At 50.1% G+C, this 26,913-nt stretch overlaps 3 protein-coding genes across 3 annotated transcripts in view; all 3 read left to right on the top strand.

Annotated features, from left to right (window-relative positions):
- LOC128077344 (ras GTPase-activating-like protein IQGAP1) overlaps positions 1-3,642 on the top strand; it is a 30,601-nt gene extending 26,959 nt beyond the window's left edge. The window contains exon 4 of the mRNA XM_052676459.1: positions 3,563-3,642. The gene's annotated coding sequence lies outside the window, so the exon portion shown is untranslated. The remainder of the gene's footprint in view (positions 1-3,562) is intronic.
- The window catches only part of LOC128077339 (ras GTPase-activating-like protein IQGAP1), a 98,233-nt gene that overhangs the window by 10,302 nt on the left and 61,018 nt on the right, over positions 1-26,913 (top strand). Inside the window, exons 14-15 of the mRNA XM_052676451.1 lie at positions 18,484-18,623; positions 18,715-18,799. The gene's annotated coding sequence lies outside the window, so the exon portion shown is untranslated. The remainder of the gene's footprint in view (positions 1-18,483; positions 18,624-18,714; positions 18,800-26,913) is intronic.
- On the top strand, positions 4,324-15,830 carry LOC128076677 (rho GTPase-activating protein 32-like). The gene is made up of 14 exons (XM_052674605.1): positions 4,324-4,395; positions 4,700-4,822; positions 5,402-5,479; positions 6,276-6,357; positions 7,063-7,206; positions 7,485-7,587; positions 7,852-7,984; positions 8,513-8,595; positions 8,970-9,077; positions 9,448-9,593; positions 10,090-10,294; positions 11,091-11,236; positions 11,425-11,786; positions 15,651-15,830. Exons 1-14 carry the CDS (start codon positions 4,342-4,344, stop codon positions 15,828-15,830), a joined length of 1,947 nt encoding a protein of 648 aa, XP_052530565.1. The 5' UTR covers positions 4,324-4,341.

The following is a 26,913-nucleotide window of genomic DNA, read 5'->3' as shown; positions in this document are numbered from 1 at the left end:
AGCACGTGGATAACGGGCTGTCTTTATCTTTGGGGCCTCGGCGTTCATTGCTGCTCACTTAGCTGGTGAATTGGACTTCTTTTGAAATGTCAAATACCGCTCATCTTCGGTACTTCTGAGTTTCTTACTTCTGGATTAAATGCACCGTTGTGCATTTATTTAGTGTATGTATCTATGTTGCAGTGTGAAACTAAGATTCTTTGGGACAGCATGTGCTTATTAATGGCAGCGCAGTAGACCCTGCATCTGGAACGGGGCCCACAGCTCACAGGAAAGTAATTGGTCAGAACTCACTCGGAGTAGTGTCAGTAAAAGTCAGTGGAGGTCTGTGCCATTGGTTTTCCACGTGTTTTTTTCTCTCCTCAACTTGTCCTAGATTGTTGGCAACTTACTCTATCACGGCTACGTGAATCCGGCCATGGTGGCACCGGATGCATTTGACCTAATGGATCTTTCAGCTGGAGGGCAGCTGACTGCAGATCAACGAAGAAACCTTGGTTTGTTGCAAAGATGCTGCAGCATGCTGCGTCCAGCAAGATGCTCATGGGAGACGGTGCACATCTGAGCATCGTGAAGGAATACTTGTCACAGTCATCCCAGAAATTCAGGTAGAAGACTTGAGCTGATTGTGTTGAGGAGTTTGTCAGTGGACAGTGTTGCAAACAAAGAGGAGTGATGAATTTTAAATGTAATAAATTCCATCTCAGCCAAAAAGGAGGTCTGTTGAAAATGAGAGATTGCCCTTTGGGCTTCCACAATCATTGATCATAATGACATATAAAATACGTAGCTGGAATTGACAAACTAGATATAGTATGTTAATGAGCTGGTCCAAACAATTGGCTTTGCCATACAAGCCTCCAGAGTAAAGGCTGTTTTTCTATGTGTTTATTATGATATTCTGGCCATTGAAAACTAGAGTGTGCGTGCGTTCTTTCCTATATGCACCCTAGTTCCCTGTATGCAAACTAGATGGCACTTTGGATTAAAGCAGGCTGGAATTTAGTTGTTTGTATAATCAAGTAACTTTTGAATGAAGAGCTTCTTTATATCTTTCATCTTTTGTAAGAAAGAAAACTGGAAATGGCTGGGAGTGAGGATTATTCTTGCAGCTGAGACAGAAGGATGGGTGCACAAGGTCATTCGGTCCATGGACTTGTCCTGCAGATGCTTACAGTGAGCGAATGCCGACATGGCCAGTACCAATAACTGAATCTTCTAGATGGCTTTTGATGTGATAAGCTATAGCTTGTCCAATTGCAGTATGCTTGGGAACCATGGTTTGAAGAAGAACAGCTGCTGGTATGCTGATTACCTTTTTCTCCTTTTTCTTTTCTTTTTTTTTTTTTTTTTTTTTTTTTTTTAGACGCTTATTTCAGGTTGCTTGTGAGGTTCCTGAATTGCAGGATCAATTCAGTATTGATGAATATTCTGGCTTCCTTCCTTGTCTATCCCTTCTGCAGAGCTTATAGCCATCAATCTCAACGCTCCAGTCATGGGAGCAGTCCCACCATGTTTCAGTAACAGCAGCTAGATCGTAGTTAGCCTGGTGCACAATGGCTTCCAGTTCCTCCTGCTTGTTGCTCATGCTGCGTGCATTGGTATAGGTGCACTTGAGCCGAGTCATTTGCCTGACTCCCAGCTCTAAAATCGTTCCGCCAGGCTCTTCTCTTGTGAGGCCTGTACTGTCCCCTTCCCCCGTCATAATTAGTTGATTGCACAGGAAGAAAAGCTTGATGTCTGTGCCAAGGGAGACGTACACCGCACTTGCGCTGCCTGGACGATGTGGAAACTGGAAATTGTGGGGTGTGCTGAAGCATGCCCTCTCAGGTCAGTCTAAGCATACACAGAGTAGACCTGTCTAGCAAAACAGGGAATAGACAGTTAAACCCATTCTGTTGGGAAATACTCTCTCCTTCTAAGTACCTTTAGAACGTGAGTTTCTTCAATTAATTACTCAACTCATTTGCTTTTCCTGAATGATCCTAAGTTCTTTTCTCAGGCGACATCTGCACTCTGCTCAGTCCAAGGAGAATCCCTGCCCGCAGATGCAATGACACAGCATGGCTCACCACCTCATTTTTCATTGCTTACTGTTATGGTAGCTGCCATCCATGTCCAGGCTGCATATTCTTAGAGCTCTTCTGGAGTCCATGGGGCAGACTTATGGTTGAACTAAAGGGAATTTTTTTATAATGCTCTAGCTCCAGATGATTATCCCTAGTATCATTGTATTAAAAAAAAAAAAAAGGCGTTTTGAAGTAGTGCGATATATCTTCTGTGCCTCAGAATGTGGCACGTGTGGCATGAGAGAGTTGTGAGGCCACGAGGACTGCCCAGACAGCATGAGAACTGTAAGAGCAGAGAGCTATAGGTGATGCAGCGCTATTGGTGCCACCCGCAGGAAGCGGTAGCTGGAACAAAATATGGCCAGAAGAGTGATCAGATTGCGTTTGGTAAGGAACTATTTCATTAGTTGTAGAACTTTGACAAAATGTATATTCAGGATGATGATCAGCATGCCAGGTGCTGGGACCATGCCGAAAGAGAAATGGTCTGAAAACGTCGGTGCAATTTGCAATATATCCCCTTCCACAAAGCCCTCAGATCCATGCTGCAACTGCATCCAAAGCAACGCAGAGCCCTGTGCTTGTTGTACCCGGAGCTGTCGGTGCCAGGAGTTGCTGCTGTGTTAGCAAGGACGTTGTGTCAGCAGTGTGCCGTCAGTGGGGTTGTTTGATGGCAATGAAACCGCTGAATGGTGTACCTCAAGACTCAGAAAGAAGATGGTAGTGGTGACTGTGTGTCTGGGTATAGATAGCTTGATACAGATCGATAGGACTGCAGTGTGGATTGTACATAGGCCCTGCGCTGCGAGGTACGCTGTTGGGAAGCAATGTCCATCTGCCCGAGGGCAGGAAGGCCCTGCAGAGGGACGGCCTGAGGCCAGCCGTACGAGGCTGCACAGGAGCAAGCGCTGGGTCCTGCGCTGTGGTCATGACAACCGCATGGCAGCTTGTGCAGGATTGGGCTGAGGTAGAATTCCAAGGGCCCACTGATTCTAGAATGTTGGGTGCGGTGTTGGAATCTTCTGGTCCTGTGACATGGTCTTGCCTCCCCACCCTGTCGTCATGGCGGAGCAGCCTGGTGGCCCTTAGTGATGTCACAAGAGGCTGGAATGAGGGGAGGAGCAGTGCGTGCTGCGTCCCTTCATTGGAGCGCTTGAGCTCTGCGTGAGTAGCTCGCTTGTTGCCCTTGTGCAGCGACTGAGTGCCTTCGGTTTCACCCCTTGTGTCTTGTGCAGCATCTTGTAGGTAAGCTGAGACAGCGTGGGATGGACGGGTGGGCAGTGAGCTGTTGAAAACTGCTGGCTGGTGGAGCTCCTAGCAGCTCGTACTGCTTACTCTTGTCCATCAGACGTAACTTTCAGCCAGTACCTGCATTCCCAAGCGATCCACAAAGATGGCATTTGTCCCGTGGCTTTTCCCTTGTCATCTTTGCTGCATTGTGCAAGCTCACAGACCTGTTCCTTCTCTCTCCTCTATCCGCTCCCTTGGTGCAGCTTTCGCTCGTGGAAGCACAGAGCAAAGTGACAAGAAACAGCTGCGAGTTCAAGGAATTGTCTACCTTGTTCTGATCTCCTGCCAGGTACGTGCCACGCTTTGTCCCCCCACGTGGTTGACCAGCACTGTGTCGCACCATGTTTGGTAACACAGCCTCACCCAGCGTTGATGGGACACTGGTCCCGTGTGGGTTTTTTCCCTTCCCCTGCAGCTCCGCCCTCAGGAGGATGCTGTGTGTGGTGCTGTGACCAGCTGGTCTGAAGGAAAGCAATCCCTTAGGCAAAGAGTCCTAGGCCCAGTTTGTGCTGAGCTGCACAGCGTGACCCAAGGTCACAAGCACGCACGCTTGGCCTGTGAGAGTGTGCGCGGCAGCTGTAGGGAGCAGAGCAGAGATGCGAGCAGAGGAAATCCTTGATGTGCGGGGCTGCAGCAGGTGCCGGTGGTGAGGCTGCTGGGAGCCGGGGCCGGGGAGCAGATGCACCTGCAGCAATGATTCCTCTCACTGCCCTGCTGCTGCGCTGTCAGAGCGCCCTGGGCGAATGCATCTGCTGCTTTGTGCCAGTCCCCATCTGCTAGCAGAGGGACAGCCGCTTGGTCAAATGCTGCCTAATGGGCTGTCCCATTTGAACGGAGTGAACAGAGTGGTTGCTTCTAGAGCACCCGCCTGTGCCAGAGGATAGCCAAGGGTAGTTCTGAAGAAGTCTCTCAATAGTGTGGTGTGTGAAGAGAGAAAATATGAGCGTGTTTCTTTTCATTCCAGCTTGTCGTGCCTGCTGTGATGGGCATCGCGTGCAGCGAGATCAGCTGTGAGCCTGGCATGACACGGATGGAGGTAGAGTGTGGAGCTCTGATTGGTCTTTGTTCCCTGACTTGAGCCAGCAGAGTGAGCTGCAGATGTGCTCTCCTGCTTTTCAAGAGAGCGAATCCTTGCGGCTCTATCGGTGTCACTGAAAAGCTGCCTTCAAGGCTTTCTTTCCTTGCTGCGGGCATGTTCTTAGCCTTGCCGTTCCTTCTTGTGTGCCCATGATAAGGACGGAGTGCACTTCCTGCAGCTTTCTCTGCTGACATGCTCCTCAGCCTGAAATCCTCCTCGTTTGCCCTCAGCTCCTCACCGTGGCCTGTGCTCTGTGTTTCAGGCTGAGAACAACGGGAAGCCCCTGCTGGTCCGTGAGGAGTCATCTCTTAATATCCCAGCTATTGCTGCTGCCCACGTTATTAAGAGATACGTTGCCCAGGCACCGGGTGAACTCTCCTTGGAGGTAAGCAGTTAAGGGCGTTCCTTGTTGTCCTGTACAGAAGAGTATAACGTGTGAAGCTCTCAGGAATATTCTCAGACACCTTCCGAATGTTTGGTGAGGTGAAGCTCAGAAGGTGCGGCTCCAGATTAGACTTGCACTGGGTTGGATGCAGGGAGGAGTTCAGCCATCTCTGAACTATGGCTCTATTTGGCATTGGAATCTTGTGATCCAAGAGCTACTGCCCGGTGTGGTAGCCTGGTCTCTGAGCAATGGCAGAGCAGTGTATGGAGTGTGCAGATCTGTTCAGGATCTGTTTGGCTGACTTATGCCTGCGGTTTAATTGGAGCTCTCCCTTTGGCAAAGAGCCTGCTGCTTCTGAGAACCATTTCATACTGAACAGCTGAATTCTGTATGTTGTGTATTGGAGTGACTCTTCTACTTGCACGTTCAGTTGTACGACTGCAAATGCCTGAAGAGCTGCACTGGTGCAATGGCTCTCAAGCTTGACGATATTGGGCAGTGCAGAAGAATGCAGTCATTTGAGCTGCGCTTTCCTCCCAGCCGTGCCGAAGCTGGGATTGACGTTGCAATCTCTTGCAGGTGGGAGACCTCGTGTGCGTCATCGAGATGCCGCCTCAGGAGCTGAGCCCCCGCTGGAGAGGCAAGCACGGCTTTCAGGTAGGCCCAAGCTTCAGACGTGAGAGCGCAACTTCGGTCGAGGCAGGAATCTCAGCTTAGAGCTGCCCTGCCTGCACAGCATGGCTCCACATGGAAAATGGTTTCCTTGTGCTGGTGTCAGAGGACTTTCCCTTTTGCTGTGGGCTTAGGCCAGAGCTGAAAGTTGGTCTTTGTAGGAAACTGCCTCCTCAGTTAACTTAGAAAGAAGAGCCCTCACAGCGTGCATCAGGTCACGGCCACTGAACCGCACCTTTGGAAATGCAGCAGCTAGGACACGTGTTTCAGTGTCTCTGAGCACTTGTGCTTGCACCCATGCAGAAGGTGAAGTCAGCGTCTTTTAGGAAGTCGCTGCCTGTCAGCTGAGATGAGGCAGGGTAACAGAGCCTCTGCGCGCTTGCTGCTGCTGCTGCTGGCTGCAGAACGCTGGGTAGCTCAGAGCTGGGGATGGCAGCTGCATCTCAGTCAGCAAGCAGAAAGTTCATAGGCTGTGCCAACTCAGATCTAGCTGCATCAATCTATCATAATATATAGCTTCTGTATGAAGTCTTTCCCTTCGGGCACGCTTGAGATTTAGGGGTGCATAGCATACTTGTCCTTTCCCCGCTCCATACACAGTTTTATGGATATTTGCCTGCCAATTTGGAATAATTATTAATTTTAAGCAGGCCATTTTTTGGTTGGATTGTCTTACGGAGCATCCGGCAGGCACGTGATGAGGAAAAGGTGATGTTTGAACAGTTCAGGCCTGAGAAACGCTGCCTTCAGTATTGCACGTCTCTTCTTCCTCTTGTTACAGGTTGGATTTTTCCCTGGTGAGTGTGTGGAGCTCATTAACGGAAAAATCCCGGAGTCTCTCATCAATTCAGTGCCAAAGCCAGGTACGATGAGACATTTGATGGTGCAGGGAAGCAAAATGGAGTCTTTTTTGGGTGTGTTCCATGTTTAATACCTCCCTTATCCTTCCCCCCTTATCCTCTGTGCTGATAATCCTTCCTGCATAGCACGGGGCGTATGGCTGGTGTTTTGTAGGCAGTGAGAATGAGGGAAGGCCAAGGCAGTTCTCCGGCAAGTCCGTACGAGGCTGAGAACAGCCAGCGTCCCTGGTGGACAGATAGAGGTCTGGTTGTGCTAGTGACACGCTTGATCAGAACGTGGCTTTTCAAGAGGGTCCTTAATGCCCAGGTTGAGCAAGCTAAGCAAGAGGAGTGCATTCAACTCCATCAGAACGTGCAGAGATTTGGCCCAGTCCTGCTGTGTTTTATGACTGGAGTTGGGGAAATCCTAGAATCCTTGTAGAATGGCTTGGCGTGGAAGGGAGCTCGAGGATCATCAAGCTCCAAGCCCCCTTGCCTCAAGCTGGGCTGCCAACCAAGCTCCACGTTTAAAGTGGGACTGGACCAGGCTGCCCAGGGCCCCATCCAGTCTGGCCTTGGACTCATCCAGGGTTGGGGAAAATCCATTTTGGTACGCACTTGCTCATCATGTTCTTCCCGTTTTGAGGTGCTCTGTAGAATGTGTTGTGCTCGGCCTCGTCCAACGGAGCCAAACCTGAGATGAACTGGTTTCTTCCTTTTGTTGTGCAGTGCCAAAGAAGCGCGGCAAGCTCCTCACCTTCCTTCGTTCCGTGGTGAAGGCCCGCCCAAAGCAACGGAAAGAGCGGGAGGTGGAGAAGGAGAGGGTGTTCGGCCGTGACCTGGGAGAGCATCTTCTTCACTCTGGTCGTGATGGTAAGGGACAGCCCATTCCTGAGAGCTTCCCTGTTTGAGAACCTAACGATGAAAGGGAGATGGTATGTAGCAAGGGGCAGGTTGATACCAGTGGAGAAACGGGGAATGGGAGTTGATGGCTGAAAGATGAAGTGAGGCTAATGCTCCCAAGAGACAAGCACGTTTGTATTTGCTTCAGCCAAGCCCGGCTGGGCTTAGTGGATGGGATGTGACGGGAGCGCAGCCTGAGGCAGGACTTGACTAAGGAGCTCCAGTAACCGCCGGCACGTGTTCTTTAGTCCCCCAGGTCCTCCAGAGCTGCGCCGAGTTCATCGAGCAGCATGGCGTGGTGCAGGGGATATACCGCCTGTCCGGCGTGGCGTCCAACGTCCAGAGACTGCGGTAAGAGTGCTGCGACTGACAGACACAGCTGCCAGCAGGGGCACGTGCCCTGTTGCGGGCGTTCAGAGGCCTGCGGGCAATGCCTTAGCACAGAGAAAAGGTCTCCTTTGGGAACATCCCATCCAGCACGGCTGACGTGGTGCTGGTGGCCGAGTGTTTGTGTTCTCCTGTAGATCAGGAAGCCCTTCCAACTCTTGATTGCATTGGGTGTGGCTTTTGACTTGCTTTCCTCTTTCTCAACCGCTTTCGTGTCCTTCTCTGCAGCCAGGAATTTGAGTGTGAGCAGGTTCCTGAGCTAACCGTCCGCGACGTTCACAGCGCGAGCTCCCTCTGCAAAATGTACTTCAGGGAGCTCCCGACCCCCCTGCTGACCGACCAGCTGTACGACAAGTTCTCGGTAAGCACGAGGCAACGCCTTTCCTTTCCCTCTTCGCTGGGCCTCTTGGGAGATGGCTGCAGCAGTGCCCCAGCTCTGAGGCCCTTCTTCTGTTAGCCCCATGGGGTTTACTCGCATGTCTTTGCCACATCCTGCATCGTGCTGATGCCGCTTCTGGTGGCCCCAGGAGGTGGTTATTTCCATATTCACAGTGCTTGCGAGAATTCCTGTGTTGTTTGTTTGTTTGTTTGTTTTTTGCTATTCCCCAGCTATTTCTGGAACAGGAAGGGGATTAATAGCCAAGCGTACTTGGAGATGAATGCCCCCTGCGAGGAGCTGAGCTGCCCAACCAGGCTGTAAACCGGCCCGGTGCTTGGACTCCTTGGCCTTGGTGGCACCAGCTGCGTGCCGCTATGTTTGCCAGATGCCTCTGGGGAGGCCTAAAATCTTTCTCAGTGCTGACCAGCAGCGCGCTGTGCCCATGGTTCCCGACCCTGCGGCAGGTATCTCGCCTGATTTGTGTCTCAATCCCTTTCTGCCCTTTTCCAGGATGCTGTTGGTGCCACTACAGAGGAGGAGCGGCTGGTCAGAATGCGGGACGTCATCCAGCAGCTGCCCGCTCCTCACTACAGGTCAGTGCTGCCCTCAGCCTGCTGAGCTCAGCCCTGCTGCACTTCAGAGGGCAATGGTGCGATTCCAGGCTTTGTCTCACGTGAGCAACACGATGCCTGGGTATGTTGAAGCGGTTGAAGGCTGCACCGGTTTAATTTACAGGGTTAATTTATTGGGTCAGTTCCTGGGCACGGGGGCAGGCTTGGTGCAGCTGATGGCTGTGGCTGTGCTGTGCTGGTGCTGGGTGCTGCAGCGTGGCACTTGGTCAAGTTGGATCTACTTCATCTTCAGCATCAGTAGCAGTAAGAACAACTAGTGTGAATTGAGGTTTGCTTTGTGAGTGGCAGCACGGCATGCTGGCTGGTGCTGAACATTTGCCTCTCTTGTTTCCCAGGACCCTGGTGTTCCTGATGAGACACTTGGCCTGTCTTGCTGCAAACAGCTCTGTCACCAACATGCACGCTAAGAACTTAGCCATTGTGTGGGCTCCAAACCTCCTAAGGTAAACTTCTTTTTCCGTTTCAACAGAACGCTTACATCTGTTCTCCAGTAGAATAAAGCAGTCCTCCCTTCTTCTGCACCACATGTGCTCTTCTCCTGTAAAATGTGCAGTGAGTGGCTGACAGCAGAGCAGGAGCCTGGACTGTTCTCCAACCCCGCGTGGGCACAATTTCTAGCTGAGCATTGCTGCTCTCTTGTTTAGATGGGACTGGTGTGTCCTTGATCAGACAGGAGAACTTCTTCAGTGGCATCTCTTATATGCCCGCTGCGGAAGTCTCCTGAGAACAAATGTGACAGCTTTGGGCTGCAGTAATTCAGACCTGGGGAAGCGATCTTGGCTGAATGACTTCTAAAACCTGCCTTTTCTACAGATCACAGCAGAGCGAGTCTGCCTGCGCCAGCGGGAGAGCTGCCTGCACGGAACTGCAGACGCAGTCGGCTGTGGTGGAATTCATCATCGACCACACAGACGTCCTCTTCTGCTCCACATCCGGATCGGACATTGCAGATGGAGCAGGTGAGTGTCTTCCTCCATTAGCTTTGTCTTGGTCAGACACCTGGATCAAATGCAGGCCTTTTCCAAGTCCTTTGAAATACACTTTTCCTGTCGAGGGAACAGCAGACTTCTGGGCTTAGATTGGAATCTGGCGTCCAGTTGCTGGATGCTGAGAATGTGCAAGCCCAAACTTGACAAGGAGAAAAAACCATCACTGTCATTATGATGTTTTGCAAGCAGGTGAAGCTTGATTAACGTGTGGCAGCGGAGCTTTCTCAGTTCCCTGCCCCCATTTTCTAGGGTTTTTGTTTGCCTGTTTCGATACAGGGAGCTGCTCTTAATGATGACTGCGTCCTTTGCCATAGACACACCTCTGAGCACATGGTTGTTTTGAGCTGCTCTTCTTCCAGTGGCTCGGTTAAGCAAGTCTGAGGAAAACACAGCAGCTCCCCCGGACCTGCGATGGCTGTGCTGCCGCTTTCTGATCCTGGCTCTCACCTGTGGTTTTCCCTTCCAGGGCACAGCTCTCTCTCAGGGCCCCAGTCTGTGCAGGCGTCTTCTCCTGCCACAGAGCTGCTCAGCCTGGAGGAGGCGCAGGCACGGAGGCGAGGCCACAGCAGCTCTCCTGTCGCTGTGACAGAGAGCAGTGACATAGAGGTGGAAGAAGGCCCCACAGCTGTACGGGGGAAATTCCACACAGTCATCGACTTTCCACCTGAAAGGTAAAGAGGACTTTGTTTTCCAGCAGCTATCATCACTGTTTGGGTGGGTTGTGTTTGTTCTGTCTCCATTATTTCTAGTGCCTAAACTTGTGGAAATTAGATTTAATGAATGGTGCCTGAAGTGTTGCAGTGAATCTCCCCTCCCTTTGGACTGTGAGATTCAACTAACATTGAGTTGCCCGCCGGGCTCAGTTTAGCCTCACAACGGTGCCGTTCCTTCCTTGCTGGGCAGGCAGTGACGAGATGCACAAAGCCACGCTGACGTCTACCCTGGCCTGTGCTGGCTGTACCTGGAAAGGTTGGGGTTTTCCAGATTTCAGAGCCTCGTGCCTGAATCCAGTTGTGGTTCTCCTCTACGCAGAGCTGTTGGTCAGACCTGCTGACACTAGAAACTAGACATGGCAGTGAAATGGGCTGATGAGCTGTCAGTGTCAGAGTCAGAGATGCTTTTGAAGTTCCTTTATGGCTGTGCAATTGCTCAGCCAGCAGTTATGCCTGCCTACTCAATCAAAGCCACCCTTTGATGCTGTCCTGTACAGGTGTGGAGCCTGTGGACCTCACATGCTCTGCATCTTGCTTGACACAGTTGAGGGGAATTTAGCCAGCAAGACTTCAGGGCTGAGCTATAGGAATGGAACCATCCTCAACTGCTTGAAATGGAGCGAGTTTCTAAGCTGTGTTTCAGCAGGAACCAGGCGGTGCTAGGAACAAGCAACTGTTGGCACGAGCTCAGTGCAGCTCTTCCCTCACCCTGCGCCACGCACGACTCCCACCATTCCCTGTTTTCTCTCTCCAGACCAAGTCCACCCAGCAAGATAAAGGAATCACCAGCTGGCTGTTGGTGTTCCTGCTTCAGCCTGGGGAAACCATCGTCTGGGGCCAAACGCCAGCCACAGCACCATCCCAGGGAGCCCTCGGAAATAGAAATCGTAGTGCTGGCAGGTAAGGGTGCAAATCCAGCTTTCAACGCCTTGCTTTTCAGCAACATAGAATTCTTGCTGTCAGTGGGCTTGTATCTACTTCCAGCGTTCCAACCCATACCTAACACCTTTAGTTCTCCCCTGATCAAGAACCCCTTTTGTAATTCAGCTTGTGAAAGTTTGGCACTAACCCCTGTGTATCCTTCCTAGATGAACTGAGCCCTTGTCCACCCAGAAGAGCCGGAGAAAGTAGCGAAGCTGGGCTGTGTGCTTCCACCAATGGAGAGCTCTTGGGAAGCACAAATGGCTGCGGATCACGTGACAGCCTTGCACGTAACAACAGTGATGGAGAGAGGGAGCTCATCCAAGTTGAAGCCCTCATTTCTCCTGGCTGTGCTGAAGATGCTGACCTGTGCCCACCAGGCACCGCAGTCACCAGCCTGGACTGTGACCCGGCACCTTTGCAGTGCAGCCCAGCCCAAGTACAGTCCGAGTGCCCGGACAGCAACACCTCTGTGCAGGAGCAGGTCAGCATCAGCGAGGAGGAGCAGCAGAGCCTCTTGGAGGGGGGCGTACAATCAGGCCTCCAGTCCCAGGCACCGTGCAGCATCTCTGAGAGCTCTGAGCCACTCTCTACGTGATCTTTCCATCCAAGAGAGGACGATTTCCATCTTTACCTGGACCTCTCACGCCCTCCTGTGTTTTCCTTTAATAATAAAAGCGCACTTATACTCACTCAACGCCTTGAGTGCCTGTGGAGTCTTCATTCACGAGGACTGGGATGAATGCGGCACACAGCAAGGCACCTCTGCTGGCAACGCTGAGGCTGCAGGGTGCACGAAGCAGAGCTCTGGGTTATTTCCCATTCTGTCTGGCTTTGGGATGTCTGCAGGTCCCAGTTGGTACGGTAGCAAATAATCTCTAGCATCCTGGATTCTGCTCGTGGTGACCCCAAGCTTCCTGGCGGTGGCTTTGTGATGCCTTTCAGGGCTTTTGGATGCACTGTGATGCCTTGGCTGCTCCCTAGCACCTCTCTCCTCCGGCAGCGTCCATTCCTTGAAGGAATCAGCAGCTGGCTGTTGGTGTTCCTGTTTCAGCCTGGGAAAACCATCTTCTGTGGCCAAACGCCAACTGCAGTGCAATGCCAGGGAGCCTGCAGAAATGCAAGTCGTAGTGCTGGCAGGTAAGAGTGCAAATCCTGCTTCCAAAGCTCTGCTTTCCAGCAACATAGAATGCATGCTGTCACTGGGCTTGATTGCCCTTCTAGCGTTCCAGCCCATACCTGACACCTTCAGTTCTCCCCTGATCAAGAACCACTTTTGTAATTCAGCCTGGGAGAGTTTGACACCAACCCCTGTTCATTCTTTTATAGGTGATTCGTGCTCTTGTCAACCGAGCAGAGCCAGAGCATGTAGTGATGCTGGGCTGTGTGCTTCCACCAATGGAGAGCTGTTGGGAAGCACAAATGGCTGCGGTTCAGCTGACAGCCTGCCGCATAACAACAGTGATGGAAAGAAGGAGCTGATCCAAGTTGAAGCCCTCATTTCTCCCGGCTGACACAAAACTGGGCAGAGTGGCTGACACAGCAAAAGGCTGTGCTGCCTTCCAGCGAGACCTGGAGAGTTGGGTGGGGAGAAACGGAATGAGAAAGAACAAGGGCAGGTGTGGAGTCTTGCATCTGGGCAAGAGCAACCTGAGTACCAGTATAGGTTGGGGGCTGAGCTCTTGGAGAGCAGCGTAGGAGAAAGGGATCGGGGGATCCTGGTGGGCGGTAGGAGGAGCATGAGCCAGCACTGTGCTCTCGTGGCCAAGAGGGCATCGTGGGGTGTATGAGAAAGAGTACGGATAGGAGGTGGAGAGGTGCTCTTTCCCCTCTCCTCTGCCCTGATGAGTGGAGCATCTCCCTGTGAGGAAAGGCTGAGAAAGCTGGGTCTCTTTAGCTTGGAGGAGACTGAGGGGTGACCTCGTTGATGTTTATAAATGTGTGAATAGTGAGCGTGAGGAGGATGAAGGCAAGCTCTTCTCAGTGGCATCCAGTGATAGGACAAGGGGCAATGTGTGCAAGCTGGAGCATAGGGGGTCCCACATAAATAAGAGGAACAACTTCTTCACGGCAAGGGTAACAGAACACTGGGATGGGCTGCCCAAAGAGGTTGTGGGATCTCCTGTGGAGACATTCAGCAGCTACCTGGACATGTTCCTGTGTGCCCTAATCTAGGTGATCCTGCCCCAGCAGGGGGATTGGACGAGGTGATCTTTGGAGGTCCCTTCCAATTCCTGACATTCTGTGATTCTGTGCAAAGTTGGTTCACGGTAGTACTTTTGCTGCTGGGAAATAGGAGCGCTGATCTTTGGGGTAAGTTCAGCAAGGTGGACTCCCCTAAGCTGATACTGACTTCATCCTATAGCGTTGACTTCTGTCGTGATTTATTCCATGCCAGAAGTTCCGGATGCTGTCAGGAGTTATTCAAGCCCATTGGTGTTAATTTGATCCTGGACTGGCTGCTGCTTGACATGCTGTCTGCACAGAGGTAACACATGCATTAATTTGTTTCCTGTCCTCTGCTGTTTTGTCTCTTGTTTTTAGTTAATGCTGAAAACCCACCTACGGCTGTGGTTGGGAAATTGGTTCACTTGCTCGATCGGACCCAGATTTTCAGGAGGAGCTGGAGCTAATGAAACTGTGTGAGGAAGCTGTGACCTTGATCCGATCTAATCAACAGCTTGAAAATGACCTCAATCTCATGGACCTCAAGATTGGACTGCTAGTGAAGAACAGAATGACACTGCAGGTAGGAAATGCAGTGCTGGGAGACGAGCAGAGTGAATTGAGGCCAATGGCAGTTAGCATGAGGACCTTCTGAGCCTGGATCTCACTTACTCAGATGCAGTGGGAAGTATTTCCCCCCGAGTTACAGGTTTTCCTCCCAGTAAGTTCCTAACTGTTCCACTTATTACTATGTATCCCTAGAAAGAGAACTGCAGCAGAAACATCAAGGCTTCAAGTGTTTTAAAAACAAAGCACCAGAAAAAAACCCACTCGGGACCAAGGGAAAGCAATAGATGGTATGCTTGAAGGCTCTGAGAACTGTTTGTCTCTTCACTTGTGGTTACGTGAGTCATGGACTTGCACACCTTAATTTCTTCTCACGTTTTGTGTGCTGTATCAGAAGGGGGAGGTGATTTTGGAGCAGGAAATGTGCTCAGACTGCTTGGTGTTGGTTGGCTGATGGAAGCCCCCTCTGTCACTTTGCTGACGATTGATTGCACACAAGAACAACGTTGCTGATACAGCGGTGCCTTTTTTTAACTCAAGCTGAAGTTACAGTCACCTTTTCCTTTGGTCCTGAATAGCGTGGCGCTAGGCTTGACCTTGTGTAAAATCTGAACCATGGCAGCAGTGAAGTTCAGTTCCAAAGGAGGCTCCAGCTCTTGGGCTGATGCTGGCAGCAAAAAGTATCATAGTTATCAGAGCAGTGGAGGCAGGGAGTCAGCAAAATGGAAACAGGGCTTGGGGCTTCAAGCACAGTTGAGAAAGAAAGGCATTTTCAAGCATCTTCAGAACGCTACCAGCTGTGACAGTAGTCCCTGCTCAAAGCAATTAGTCCTTGTAGGTTCTCACCCAATTCTGGAATGTGGGGACAAGACAGAAATCGCTGCTACAACAGATAATGTTTCACTTCATGATCTCCTGATGTACCTTGACTGCCTTATCCACCCAAAAGGAAGTGCTATCGTGCAGCTTTTTCCCATATTGCGTGTTATTTAAATGTGGAATCTGTCCCTCTGTGTTCTTTGCAGGATGTTGTTTCTCATAGCAAAAATCTTAGCAAGGAGAACAAGGAACAGCTCTGTGACGTGATGACGCTGAACGAGCAAAAGGGAGGTTTGCAAGCTTTGAGCAAAGAGGAGAGGGAAAAGCTGGAAGCCTATCAGCATCTTTTCTACTTGAGGTATGCAGCTTTTCATTCACTGCTCTTGTCATAGATGCTTACGTGTATTGGAACAGTCTGTACTTCTGCACTGCAGTGTTGAGGCGCTGTCTGTCTTTGTGGTGTTGGCTTTTGTGGACACGTGCTGTATGGGAACTGCTGAGTCATGGCCTGAACCTCTGATTGATCACCTGAGGCGAGCAGTGAGTCAGGCAGAGGAGCACAGGTGAAGGCAATGCAGCTGTGCTGCTGGAAGGGGTGCAGCCAGGCTACAGCCCTCCTAGACCTGTTTAAGAGCTGGCTGCCAGTGGGGAAGGATCTCGTCTGGAGATCTGCTCTGCTGGAGTTTTGTAAGTGAGCCCAGGATAGGGGTAAGCCTTCTATTTATTCTCCTTTTGTTAGCTTAGTCTGCTTTGTCAAACTCTTTTGTTTATTTCATAATGACAACATCTTAATAGTCATTGATTATACACGTGCACTAAGTACTTTTTCTTCTTGTTTTAGACTACTCCAACGTACTTGGCCAAGCTGCTTTTGCAGATGCCTCAAAACAACCCCACAGAGTTCATGGATTCAGCCATCTTCACGCTGCATAACTACGCATCCAGTCAGAGAGAGGAATCTCTGCTGTTGCGGCTGTTGCAAACAGCATTGCAGGAAGAGATCAAGTACGTTGTAGCATAGGACACAGCCTTGCTGTTGCCTGAGTTTGGGCCGCTGCTAAAATTGCAGCTGTTGTTGTGTGATGTCCCGTGCTCATTAGCTGATAATGCTGAACTGTCCCTGCCTTCTGCTCATGCTGTTTCACGTCAGTCCTTTCTGTAACCTGGAAGGAGGAGGAATTACCTTTGTTCTTTAGGATTAAAGCCATTTTTCTTTAGCCAGTGCTTTCTTGCTCAGGGAGGCACTGTTTTTGATCTACTGCAGTGCTTTCCTAAGATTCATTCCCATCTAAGTTCTCTGCTGTCTAGTAAGAAGGACTTGGCACAGACTGCGAGCTTGGGCTTTACAGGCCAGAGTGAAGCTGACGCGAAGGTCACTGTTTTCCAAAACTGATGAGGAGGCTGAAAATCAGATGCTGTCTGGTTTGGGTTTTTTCCTGGCTGTCAGGCTTAAGGATTCTGGCTGTCTGTCGGCATAATTGAGTTGATTGGCACTTAGGAGTTTGGTGTTTATGACTTCTGGCTGATACGGAGCTTCACAACTTGCTAGGAATAGCAAATACATGTAATGTTGGAGGCAGTCATGCCTTTTTTGATGTTTTTAAGTATGAGGATGGTATGTGCCCTCCAACAGGTAACGCCTAAAAGGTTTGTTTAATTATTATTATCTTTTCTTGGAGCAGTAGTTCAGGAAAGTGCATGTCTATGCTTTATTCTCTGCTGCTGGATTTCCCATAGCGGCATGCTGTGAATGGCTCTTGTTGCTGATTGCTTACTTGTTGAAATACTGAGAGGAAATAGTTGTGCCTGTGTAGAAGTCCCTTTGTTTCCTCTGTATTTTTGAGATGCGCTCTTTCAACCGTGGTGCCCGTGGTCAGAACGCACTGAGGCAGATCTTGGCCCCAGTTGTGAAGGAAATAATTGAGGGCGAATCGCTCAACGTCAGAACGGATCCAGTGGATATTTACAAGTGCTGGGTGAACCAGATGGGATCTCAGAATGGTGAGGCCGGGTATGGAAGCTGTTGCTACTGTTTTTTTCTGAAAGTTGCTCAGCTGCTTTGCATTGCTCTGTTAATCGTTCCGAACCATCCCTGTATTCATTGCATGCATCTGTCCAATTGCTACCAGCTTTTTTCCATCAGCTCGAGATGGCTTTCTTCTGAAAGGTATAAAGATCACAGAATTGTAGGGGTTTTAAGGGACCTCCAGAGATCATCGAGTCCAACCCCCCTGCCAAAGCAGGTTCCCTACAGCAGGTCGCACAGGTAGGCATCCAGGCAGGTCTTGAACATCTGCAGAGAAGGAGACTCCACCACCTCCCTGGGCAGCCTGTTCCAGTGCTCCGTCACCTCACTGTAAAGAAGTTCTTGCGCATGTTTGTGCGGAACTTCCTATGCTGCAGTTTCCAGCCGTTTCCCCTTGTCCTGTCTCCACTCACCACTGAAAACAGTCCGGCCTCACCATTCTGCCCCCCACACCTTAGATATTTATAGACCTGGATCAGGTCCCCTCTCAGTCTTCTTTTCTCAAGGCTGAACAGACCCAGTTCACTCAGCCTTTCCTCATAGGAGAGATGCTCCAGGCCCTTCACCATCTTCGTGGCCCTCCGCTGGACTCTTTCCAAGAGATCCCTGTCTTATTTGTACTGGGGAGCCCAGAACTGGACGCAGTAGATCATCTTGTGACAGGGGTGTTGAGACTATGAGAAGTGAATCTCATGAAGAGATAGGCCAAAAAAAGCCCCAAAGCATTTCTTCTGTGTTAACTCATAGGTACAGATACCGTAGCTCTTACTCTACCAAGCCAATCTCTGCCCACAACTCGGGCAGGCTGCCCAAGGAGGCTGTGGATGCCCCATCCCTGGAGGCATTCAAGGCCTGGCTGGATGTGGCTCTGGGCAGCCTGGGCTGCTGGTTGGTGAACCTGCACGCAGCGGGGGGTTGGAACGAGATGAGCATTGTGCTCCTTCTCAACACAGGCCGTGTTCATAGAATCACAGCATGCAGCTGTTCCTGTCTGCCCATGAGAAGGTTTCATCCACGTGGTCATCCTGGTTGGTTGGCCTGTAGATCCCCCGCTACGTCATCTGTCCCTGTCCTCCCTTTAATCTGTGTCTATAAAGTCTTGATGGGCTCCCATCCGTCCCCAGTCAGAGTTCTGTGTTTCTTCCAGTGCTTGATGTTGACCAGATTTTGAGGATTCTGTTGTTGGTTGTATTTGTTTTGTTTTTAAGGCACTTCAAGGGAAGTGGTGGAAAAGCAATGCTATGAAGTAAAAGACAACTGTCCCAGCGCAGCACGCTGCGTGAGTTACTATCTTAACACTGCAATGTGCAGCTTGTGTTTTCACTGATTTATTTGCGACCTGAGGTACTACTGCGTATCGCAGGTGACCTTCTTGACTCTAGAGAGCGTGTCTGCATGTGGTACAGAAAGATACAGTTCAGAGTTAGCTGGGCCTGTTCTCACAGCGACTGCTGCAGGGACAGCAGAGGACGTGAGAAGTCCTTTGCTCTTTCAGTGCTAGCATTGTAATGAAAGTGAAAGCGTGCAGCTCTTTGCAGCCAGGTGAGCGTGGATCTGTTTGTGTGTCAAGCCAACAATTCTGCCTGGCACTGACAAAAGTATATTAGGCTGAGGAGTGCTCACCTTCACATCTGACTTTTCCAAATAGCAAGTTGCCGTACGATGTTACACCTGAACAAGCTCTTAATCACGGTGAGGTGAGGACGCACCTGGATGCCTCAATCCGAGATGTGAAGGCAGTGACAGACAAGTTCCTGTCTGCCATCGTTGTTCAGCTGACCAAATCCCGTAAGTCTGGTGTGTCACCGCGTTATCCTGCAGCAGTTAATAGTGGGTTCATCCGTGAGGAATTCTCACTTGCCTTTTATTTCCTTTGAAGTTACGGGATGCGTTTCATCGCCAAGGTACTGAAAGACTCCCGGCATGACAAGTTTCCTGATGCTGGCGAGGATGAGCTTCTGAAGGTAAGGAGCTGAGCAGCTCTGTGAATCATTGTCTGCCACGCTGACTGCAGCAGATGCATCTCAGTGTTGTTTGTTGGCTGTACGTGTGCAGAGAAGTTTCAAAGCTGCAGTTTAAGTAGACAGGCTATTTGTTGTTATGGGTATAAAGTACTTTGCCCTGTGCTTTGGATTGCTGGATACATGTTTGTCAAAGGAGACATACTACAGCGTTCAGAAGAAGTCACCCTATTGCTTTTCCTTTTGCTTTTAATATCTTGGGCATTGTGCCCCCTAGGTTTCTTGGCTTTGGGATGCTCTTGCTGCTGAATGGTGCACCTTGGTTTTGCTGGTGTTATCTGAGTCAGTTGCTCTTTTTTTAAAGAGACAGTGTGCCAAGTTGAAAAGGCCCGCTTGCAGAATTCTACTCTTCTCACTTCCCTTACAATATTCTAGGGCATTACAGTAGCTGCAACAAAGTATATGGTGTCATTTTTCATGAGGTATGGGCAGTTTTGTGTTGTACATTTCCGTACTTTGGAGAACGAAAAGGATGTTAGTAGTAAATGCTTCCAAATGAGCACAGCATTGTGGCTTTCATTGGGATTGTCCATTGGCCATGGCAGTGAGATGGGGCCGATGAGCTGTCAGAGTCAGAGATGCTTTTGGAGTTCCACGCACAACTCACACCATTCCCTGTTTCCTCTCTCCAGACCAAGTGCACCCAGCAGGATGAAGGAATCACCATCTGGCTGTTGCTGTTCCTGCTTCAGCCTGGGGAAACCATCCTCTGTGGCCAAAGACCAACGGCAGCACCATCCCAGGGAGCCCTCAGAGACAGACGTTGTAGTGCTGGCAGGTAAGGGTGCAAATCCAGCTTTCAACACCCTGCTTCTCAGCAACGTAGAATTCTTGCTGGCAGTGGGCTTGTATCTCCTTCTAGCTATCCAGCCCATACCTAGCACCTTCAGATCTCCCCTGATCAAGAACCACGTTTGTAATTCAGCTTGTGAGAGTTGGACACCAACCCCTGTTCATTCTTTTATAGGTGATTCGAGCTCTTGTCAACCCAGATGTGCCAGAACAAGTAGCAATGCTGGGCTGTGTGCTTCCACCAATGGAGAGCTCTTGGGAAGCACAAATGGCTGCGGTTCAGCTGACAGCCTGCCGCATAACAACAGTGATGGACACGAGGAGCTCATCCAAGTTGAAGCCCTCATTTCTCCCGGCTGTGCTGAAGATGCTGACCTGAGCCTGCCAGACACCACAGGCATCAGCCTGGACTGTGACCCGGTGCCTCTGCAGTGCAGCCCAGCCCAAGCAGAGCCCGAGTGCTCCGACAGCAGCACCGCCTTTGAGGAGAAGGTCAGCATCAGCGAGGAGCAGCAGAGCCTTTTGGAGGGGAGCTTAGAATCAGGCCTCCAGTCCCAGGCACCGGACGTCAACACTGACAGCGCTGAGCCACTCTGTCCATGAGCTTTCCACCCAAGAGAGGACGATTTCCATCTTTACCTGGACCTCTCACGCCCTGCTGTCTTTTCCTTTACTAATAAAAGCACACTTATACTCACTCAACACCTTGAGTGCCTGTGGAGTCTTCATTCAAGGAGACTGGGATGAATGCAACACACAGTAAGGCACCTCAGCTTGCAACGTGATGGCTGTGGAGTGCGTGCAGCAGAGCTTCTCGTTTGTTCCTGCTTTGTCTGCAGCGAGAGCTCTGCCTACGATTTGGTATGGCAGCTGACAATCTCTAGCATTCTGGATATGGCTAATGATAATCCCAAGAATCAAGAATCACACAAGGTTGGAAACGACCTCTAAGATCATCCAGTCCAACCGTCTCCTCATCACCATTGCCACCACTAGCACTAAACCATATCACGCAAGCTTCCTGGCTGTGGCTTTGTGATGCTTTCCAGGGCTTTTGGATGCGTTTTGACACCTTGGCTGCTCCCTAGCACCTTGCTCCTGCAGCTGCGTTGGCTCCTGGCTCCCACTTACAAGCTGGCCATGCAGATCATCTCCACATCTGCCAGCACCGCGCTGAGGCACGAGGAGCTCACCCTGACCAGCAGCCGCCCCGCCCCCCGGTCTGTCATTGGTCCGCGGCAGCGCCGCTCCACCCCCGGGCTCTCGTCGGTCCGCGGCAGCGCCGCCGGCTGCCATTGGCTGAGGCGCCGTGCGCGGGAGCGAACGTTGGGGGCCGGCTGTTGGAGGCGCGGCTCTCGTCGCAGAGCGCCGCTGCAGCCGCCTGTGCCGCCCCGTAGGAGACCGCGGCGGCAGCCGGAGCTGTCCGGGCGGCACCGAGAGAGAAGCCGCGGCAGCTCGGGAGCGAGTGCTGAGGACAGCTGTGCCGGAGGTGAGCGGGAGAGCGGTGCCGGGGCGGGGAGAGGGGCTGTGGGGGCTCTAGGAAGCTGCGGGGAGGCGATGGGTGGCGGGGGGGGCGGGGGAGGGGGGGAGGGATATAGCGAGATGTGAGGCTGTAGGCGCCTGTGAGGGGATGTAGGGGTTATGGGGAGCTGTTGGGGGTGAGAGTCAGATACGGGGCTCTAAGGGTGGTGTATAGGGAGATAGGGGGCTGTGGTGGGCCATAGGGTCATAGGGGACTATTGGGGGCTGTTGGGAGCTGTAGGGAGGAAGGAATATGAAGCTGTAGTGCATTGTGGGGGGACTGTAGGCGTGGGTATGTGGATTTGTATAAGAAATGAAGCCTCTGTTCTGGGCTGCATTGCAAAAGGGGTGACCAGCAGGGAGAGGGAGGTGATTGTCCCCATCGACTCAGCTCCTTTGAGGCCTCATGTGCAGCGCTGCATCCAGGCCTGGGGCCCGCAGCTATTTGCACTGAATGAGCTGATGTTGTTGTTGCTGTGGGGTGTGATCAGCAGGATGGGAAAGCGCAGTGTTGGTGTTCACATGAGGTTATAGCAGGGCTATGTCAGACTATCGTGGATGTTCTTCAAGTAGTTTGAGGCTACGGGAACATGGAAAAGAATCCTGACAGCTGGCTCTGTCTTCTGTCGAGCTCTTCAAAATACTGCTTGAGATAACAGCAGATGAGATGAAATGCGGAGCAGCATGGGACTTGTGTCTGCCTTCAATAATTCTTTTCCTAGGCAGTTTGTGTTAAATTTTGTTCCATGGACTGTGACAGAAATCTGGGTTGCTCCGTGAGGTGTTAAAACTAGCTGACCTGTTGACTACTGACATAAGGCTTACTTGATTTGAGCTATGGAACTTTCAGCTTGTTTTGTCATGGCTGTTTCTAGGTATCAGATAGCAAATAAAACGTAGATCACAGTGGCTGGATTTTTTTTACTCAGGTGCTTCTGACACCATGCAAAACTCTCTTGTGGAGAAAGTTCCAGAAGCTTTCAGTGTTTAATTCTGGCTGTACCATAGCAATTAGTTCGATTTAGAACACATGAAAAGAAAGCTGATAGGGATCTGGTTACAGGTGGTTGAAATGACAAGAGGGAGATGGTGCAGGTGTAGGAACTAGGAGGTTGCCTTCCAAGTGCCTTCCTGGTTCTCCGTGCTGCTTGGTGTTTATTTTCCCATTGGTGCTGTGTTCAAGTGCAAGCACTGTAGGGTGTAGAGAACACTGTAGAATGCCTGGTACTGCCCCGACCAGTCATAGATACTGGAAGGAAAAGCTGTGATGAACTACCGATGGAAAACATGGACAGTTTTGAGGCTTCTTCTTGGCAGAAGTTGGTGAGACAGTCCTCTGATAATCAGACAACAGGTAAACTGGTTTAAAGATGAGTCTTACTTTAAAGAGGGCCTTGTGTAGTCTGGTTGTTTACAGTAATGCAGGACTAGTTGGGTAAATAACTGATTGGAAAACCTATAAGGGAATGAAGTTGTTTTTTTTAGGTTAGGTTCTTACTATTGAATGCAGCACAAGTGCTTGCATGACTGGGAGCCCAACTGTCTGCCGCCGTTGTTGTCATGCTGCCTCTTTGATGTGCTGCTTCTTCAAACTGCTGGGGCTGGCAGCAGCGAGCAGAACTAATGCAGCAATTAGAATGGGTGATGCAGAGAAGACTGTGGCAGAAATGATGAAGCCAGAGGCCCAGCTAGCAGAGGTTTATGCATTTGCTGCCGATCTTCATCCCAAGGAGCTGGCCGCCTTGCAGCAACAAAGCCATGATGTCAGTAATGCCTTCTGATGTCTGTGAATTGATATGGATCACCAAATCTGCCTTGTCTGTTTCACTAAACGTGCCTGTCTTGAGTGTTGGTAGAACTGCCTTGATGCTTAGTCTGTTCTGACGGGATGCTTCATCTTGAAGTCTTGAGCTACTCGGCACTGTGAGATTCTGTTTTAATCTCTTGGTGCTCTAGCAGTAGTTTTGCAGAGCAAGTGTAATTGATCTGTATTCCCCTTTGTATGCAGGGTAACCTCAGCCATGCAGAATTATCTGTTGCTGTAGAGATGCTCTCTTCTGTGGCTGTGATGATCAGGGCTTTGGGTTCAGGGGATGTGAGTGCAGTATGGAGACAACTGAGCAATGCTGTCCCAGGGCTGACAAACACTGAGGATGAGAACTGTCAGAGGTGAGTGTTTTGAAGGTTCCTGTCCGTCTTTGATATTGCTTACATTCCCAAGAGGTTCGGTTTTCTTTTCTTCCCCTTACACTTCAGGTTCTATCACTGCTTACTCCAATATTAATTTATTCTCTCTCGGTTCTTGCACCTTGTCTTTGCCTTCCCCGTTTCTTACTAATCTGCTCTGAGTGCCGTCTCTCAGACCTTTATCAAGGTTTCACAACAAAGCTATGTTGTGGCCCTTCGAGGTTCTCAATTGCACCAGGCCAGCTCCTGCCCTGTGTTTTTTGTCTGAAAGTGTCATGTGGTGTTTCAGTGCTTTTCTTGATTGCTTTGCACTGGAGCTGACCACCTTGCTCACGGTCTTTTGTCTTTTTCCTATTCCTTCTTTCTTTCGTGTATGTCAGTTTTAACCCTTGTGTTACTTCTTCCATTTTGTGTTTAGTTCTCATTACTGTCTTGTGTGTTCCCTGGCCAGTTTTTCATGACGTGATACTTGCTGGTTTTGATTTTTGTTCTTAGACAGATGTGTGGATGATGTGATGAAGCTGAAGGCTCAGATGCGTGCAGAAGAAAATGAGTTTATCATGTGGAATGATATCCAGTCCCGTGTGGATGGTGTGCACTTAGCTGTGCATGAAGAACATGAAAGTAAGTTTTGCTTGATTAGTGCTAGACTGATCCTAGATCATAAGGTGTGCTAAAAGTAGGTGCATGCCAATGAACAATCTTGTTGCTGGATTCATATAGCCTGAGATAGTTGCCTTTTGCCACTGCTTCTTGTGGAGCTGAGTTGCCCTGAAAAGGCTATCACCTAGAGAGGCTTAAACGTGATGTCAGAGCCTGGAATCTTGACTGCCTTGCTTCCTGGATCTCCAAATAGACACGGGCTTCCTGTGTGGCTTCAGTTCCTCTGATCACGTGAGCCAAACAAGTGCACGCCATGTGCATGCGTGCACCAAAGCACTAGTTTTGCAGCCTTGTATTTGTGAGGCATCACAGCAGAAGCCTGGAAGTTCATGTAGTCCAGCTCCTCGTTTCTTGTAACACTCCTGTAACCCCTGAAACCATAGAGACAACAGAGAACCCAAACCATCAACCATAAAAGGCAGAGAATTTTATAATGACATCAGTTGACGTTGTATGGCATAGTTTTGGTAGGAACCTTTTGAATTCTTTCACCTGTTAGTGTTTCATAGAATCATAGAATGGCCTGGGTTGAACAGGACCGTAGTGATCGTCTAGTTTCAGCCCCCCTGCTGTGTGCAGGTCGCCAGCCACCGGACCAAGCTGCCCAGAGCCACATCCAGCGTGGCCTCGAGTGCCTCCAGGGATGGGGCATCCACAGCCTCCTTGGGCAACCTGTTCCAGTGCAACTATGTTCAGTTTCTTGTGTGCCCCTGTGCATGGATACTTCTTATCTAGTGTCTGAGGAAGTCCTGAAGCCATAGCCACATGTACCCTTCTACTGTCCTGAAACTTGGTTTCAAAGTCAAGAATGCTTTCTAATGAGGAGCTGTAACATATTGTTGTTTCACGGAGTAGTCTTTTTCTGCCCCTGTTGGCTAATTAATCAAGGATAATGACTGCTTGTCCTCTGTGCCCTTTCCTGAGTCAAAAGTTGCTATGTGTGTTTTCCTTTGTTCTTCATGAGATGGAGTAGTGTCAACCGTAGTGTGTGTGTTTTTGTAAGAAAGGTCTTTCTTTTCCTACTTTCCCCCAGCACTCATGGGGAGAGCAGCATGCCTAAAGGTGTGCATACTGTGTATGTGCACACTGTAGGAGGAAGCAAGCAGTCTGTACCGTAGTCTGCCCAGGTGACGGGGAGTTGTCAGATGAAGGGCAGAAAAAAGGAAGGCATTCTCTGGGCTAAGATAATACTGAGAGGGTAATGCAAGTGGTGCTGAGACAAAACATGCTGTTACGGCCTAGACATCACTGTGCAAAGATACTCCGAACACACCTGGGTGCTTTCCTGTGCAACCTACGTTAGTGAGCCTGCTTATAGTGCGGGGTTTGGTCTACATGATCTCCAGAGGTGCCTTCCAACCCCTGTGATTTTGGTGGATCTGTGATTCTCTACACGAACTGCCCAACAGTTCAACTGAAACACATTTCATCTAGTTATTGGTGATGTGGAAACTTCAGATGAAAGATCTGGCGCGCTAGCAGTCATGGAAGCAAGCAATAGTTAATGTTAGATGTTTTAATAGAAGGCCTACCATTAGGTATTTGTGTGTGTTAGGCTGTGAAATCACTAATACAGTAGAGTAGAGAACAGTAAGAACAGAAAAAATCTAGCACTACCGAATGAGGGAAGAGGAAGAATGGCCTGACATTTGGAGTGGATTTTGTTAAGTGTTCTCTGCAGCTCATTGCTACTACTTGGACACGTTTCCAATTTTGAATTTCAAGTTTTCTGTCAAGAAAGAAATAGAGAAAAAGCATAAATTGGACAATACTGAGTTGTTGTTTGCTTTCTTACTGTATGCTTCTGTGTAAAAACAGTGGAGTCCTGCCTGCAATCTCTCTTAGTGTGAGAGATAAATAGAAGTGTATATGGGAAGCCAGTTTGATGGCATACGACTGAGAACAGAAGTAGGTATGTGAATATGTAAAATGTACACAGAGCTGATTTTTGCTAGACATCATTTAGAGGTGATGACAATTGATGTGGAAGAATAAGGACAATTCAGAATGACATGAATACGTTTCACCGCGTTCTTGAAATCCACGGTTAGAAAACAATTCAATGGCCCCGCTTCACAGAAAAAGTGGAATGGTGTGCGTTTAAAAAACAGAGTGCAGGACAGAAAGAATTCTCATGGTAGTCTTGGTCCACTACCAGCTGTAACTTTGAATAACGTGTGAAAGGAAGGCTTTCTGTAGATCTTCATACTGTTCTTGAAGTAGGCCTCTGTGCACTGGTGTAGGTAACAAGTTTTGTGGAATCACGGGGCATCCCAAGTTGGGAGGGACTCACGAGGATCATGGAGTCCAAGTCCTGGCTCGGCTCTGGACCGCCTAAAAATCAGACCGTCTGTCTGAGAGCATTGTCCAAATGCTTCTTGAGCTCTGGCAAGCTCATTGCTGTGACCGCTGCCCTGGGGGAGGCAGTTCCAGTGCGGGACCACTGGAAACAGAAATCCAACTCAGATCTCCCCTGTCACATCTCCGGGCTGTTCCCTTGGCTTCTGTTGTTGTTGGCCAGGGAGCGATCAGTGCCTGCCCCTCTGCTCCCCCTGGTCGGGAAGCTGTAGAGCACCACGAAGTCTCTGCTCAGTCTCTTCTCTGGACTGAGGACTTCAGCTGCTCTTCGTATGTGTTCCCCTCTGGACCCTACGCCATCTTTGTAGCCATCCTTTGGACACTTTCTAATAGTTTTATGTCCTTTTCCTACTGGGGTGACCCAAACTGTACACCGTACTCAGGATGAGGCCACAACAATGCAGAGTAGGGTGGGACAGTCCCCTTCTCTTGACCTGCTAGTAGTGCTGTGCTTGATGCACTCCAGAATACCGTTGGCCCTCCTGGCTACGTGGGAGCACTGTTGACTCGTATTCAACTTACTGTCAACCAGGACC

This window comes from Tympanuchus pallidicinctus, unplaced genomic scaffold (assembly GCF_026119805.1).
Source record: "Tympanuchus pallidicinctus isolate F22 unplaced genomic scaffold, pur_lepc_1.0 scaffold15, whole genome shotgun sequence".
Classification (NCBI taxonomy): Eukaryota; Metazoa; Chordata; class Aves; order Galliformes; family Phasianidae; genus Tympanuchus; species Tympanuchus pallidicinctus.
Note: the sequence above shows the minus strand (reverse complement) of the source record. Positions and strands in the feature narration are given on the sequence as shown.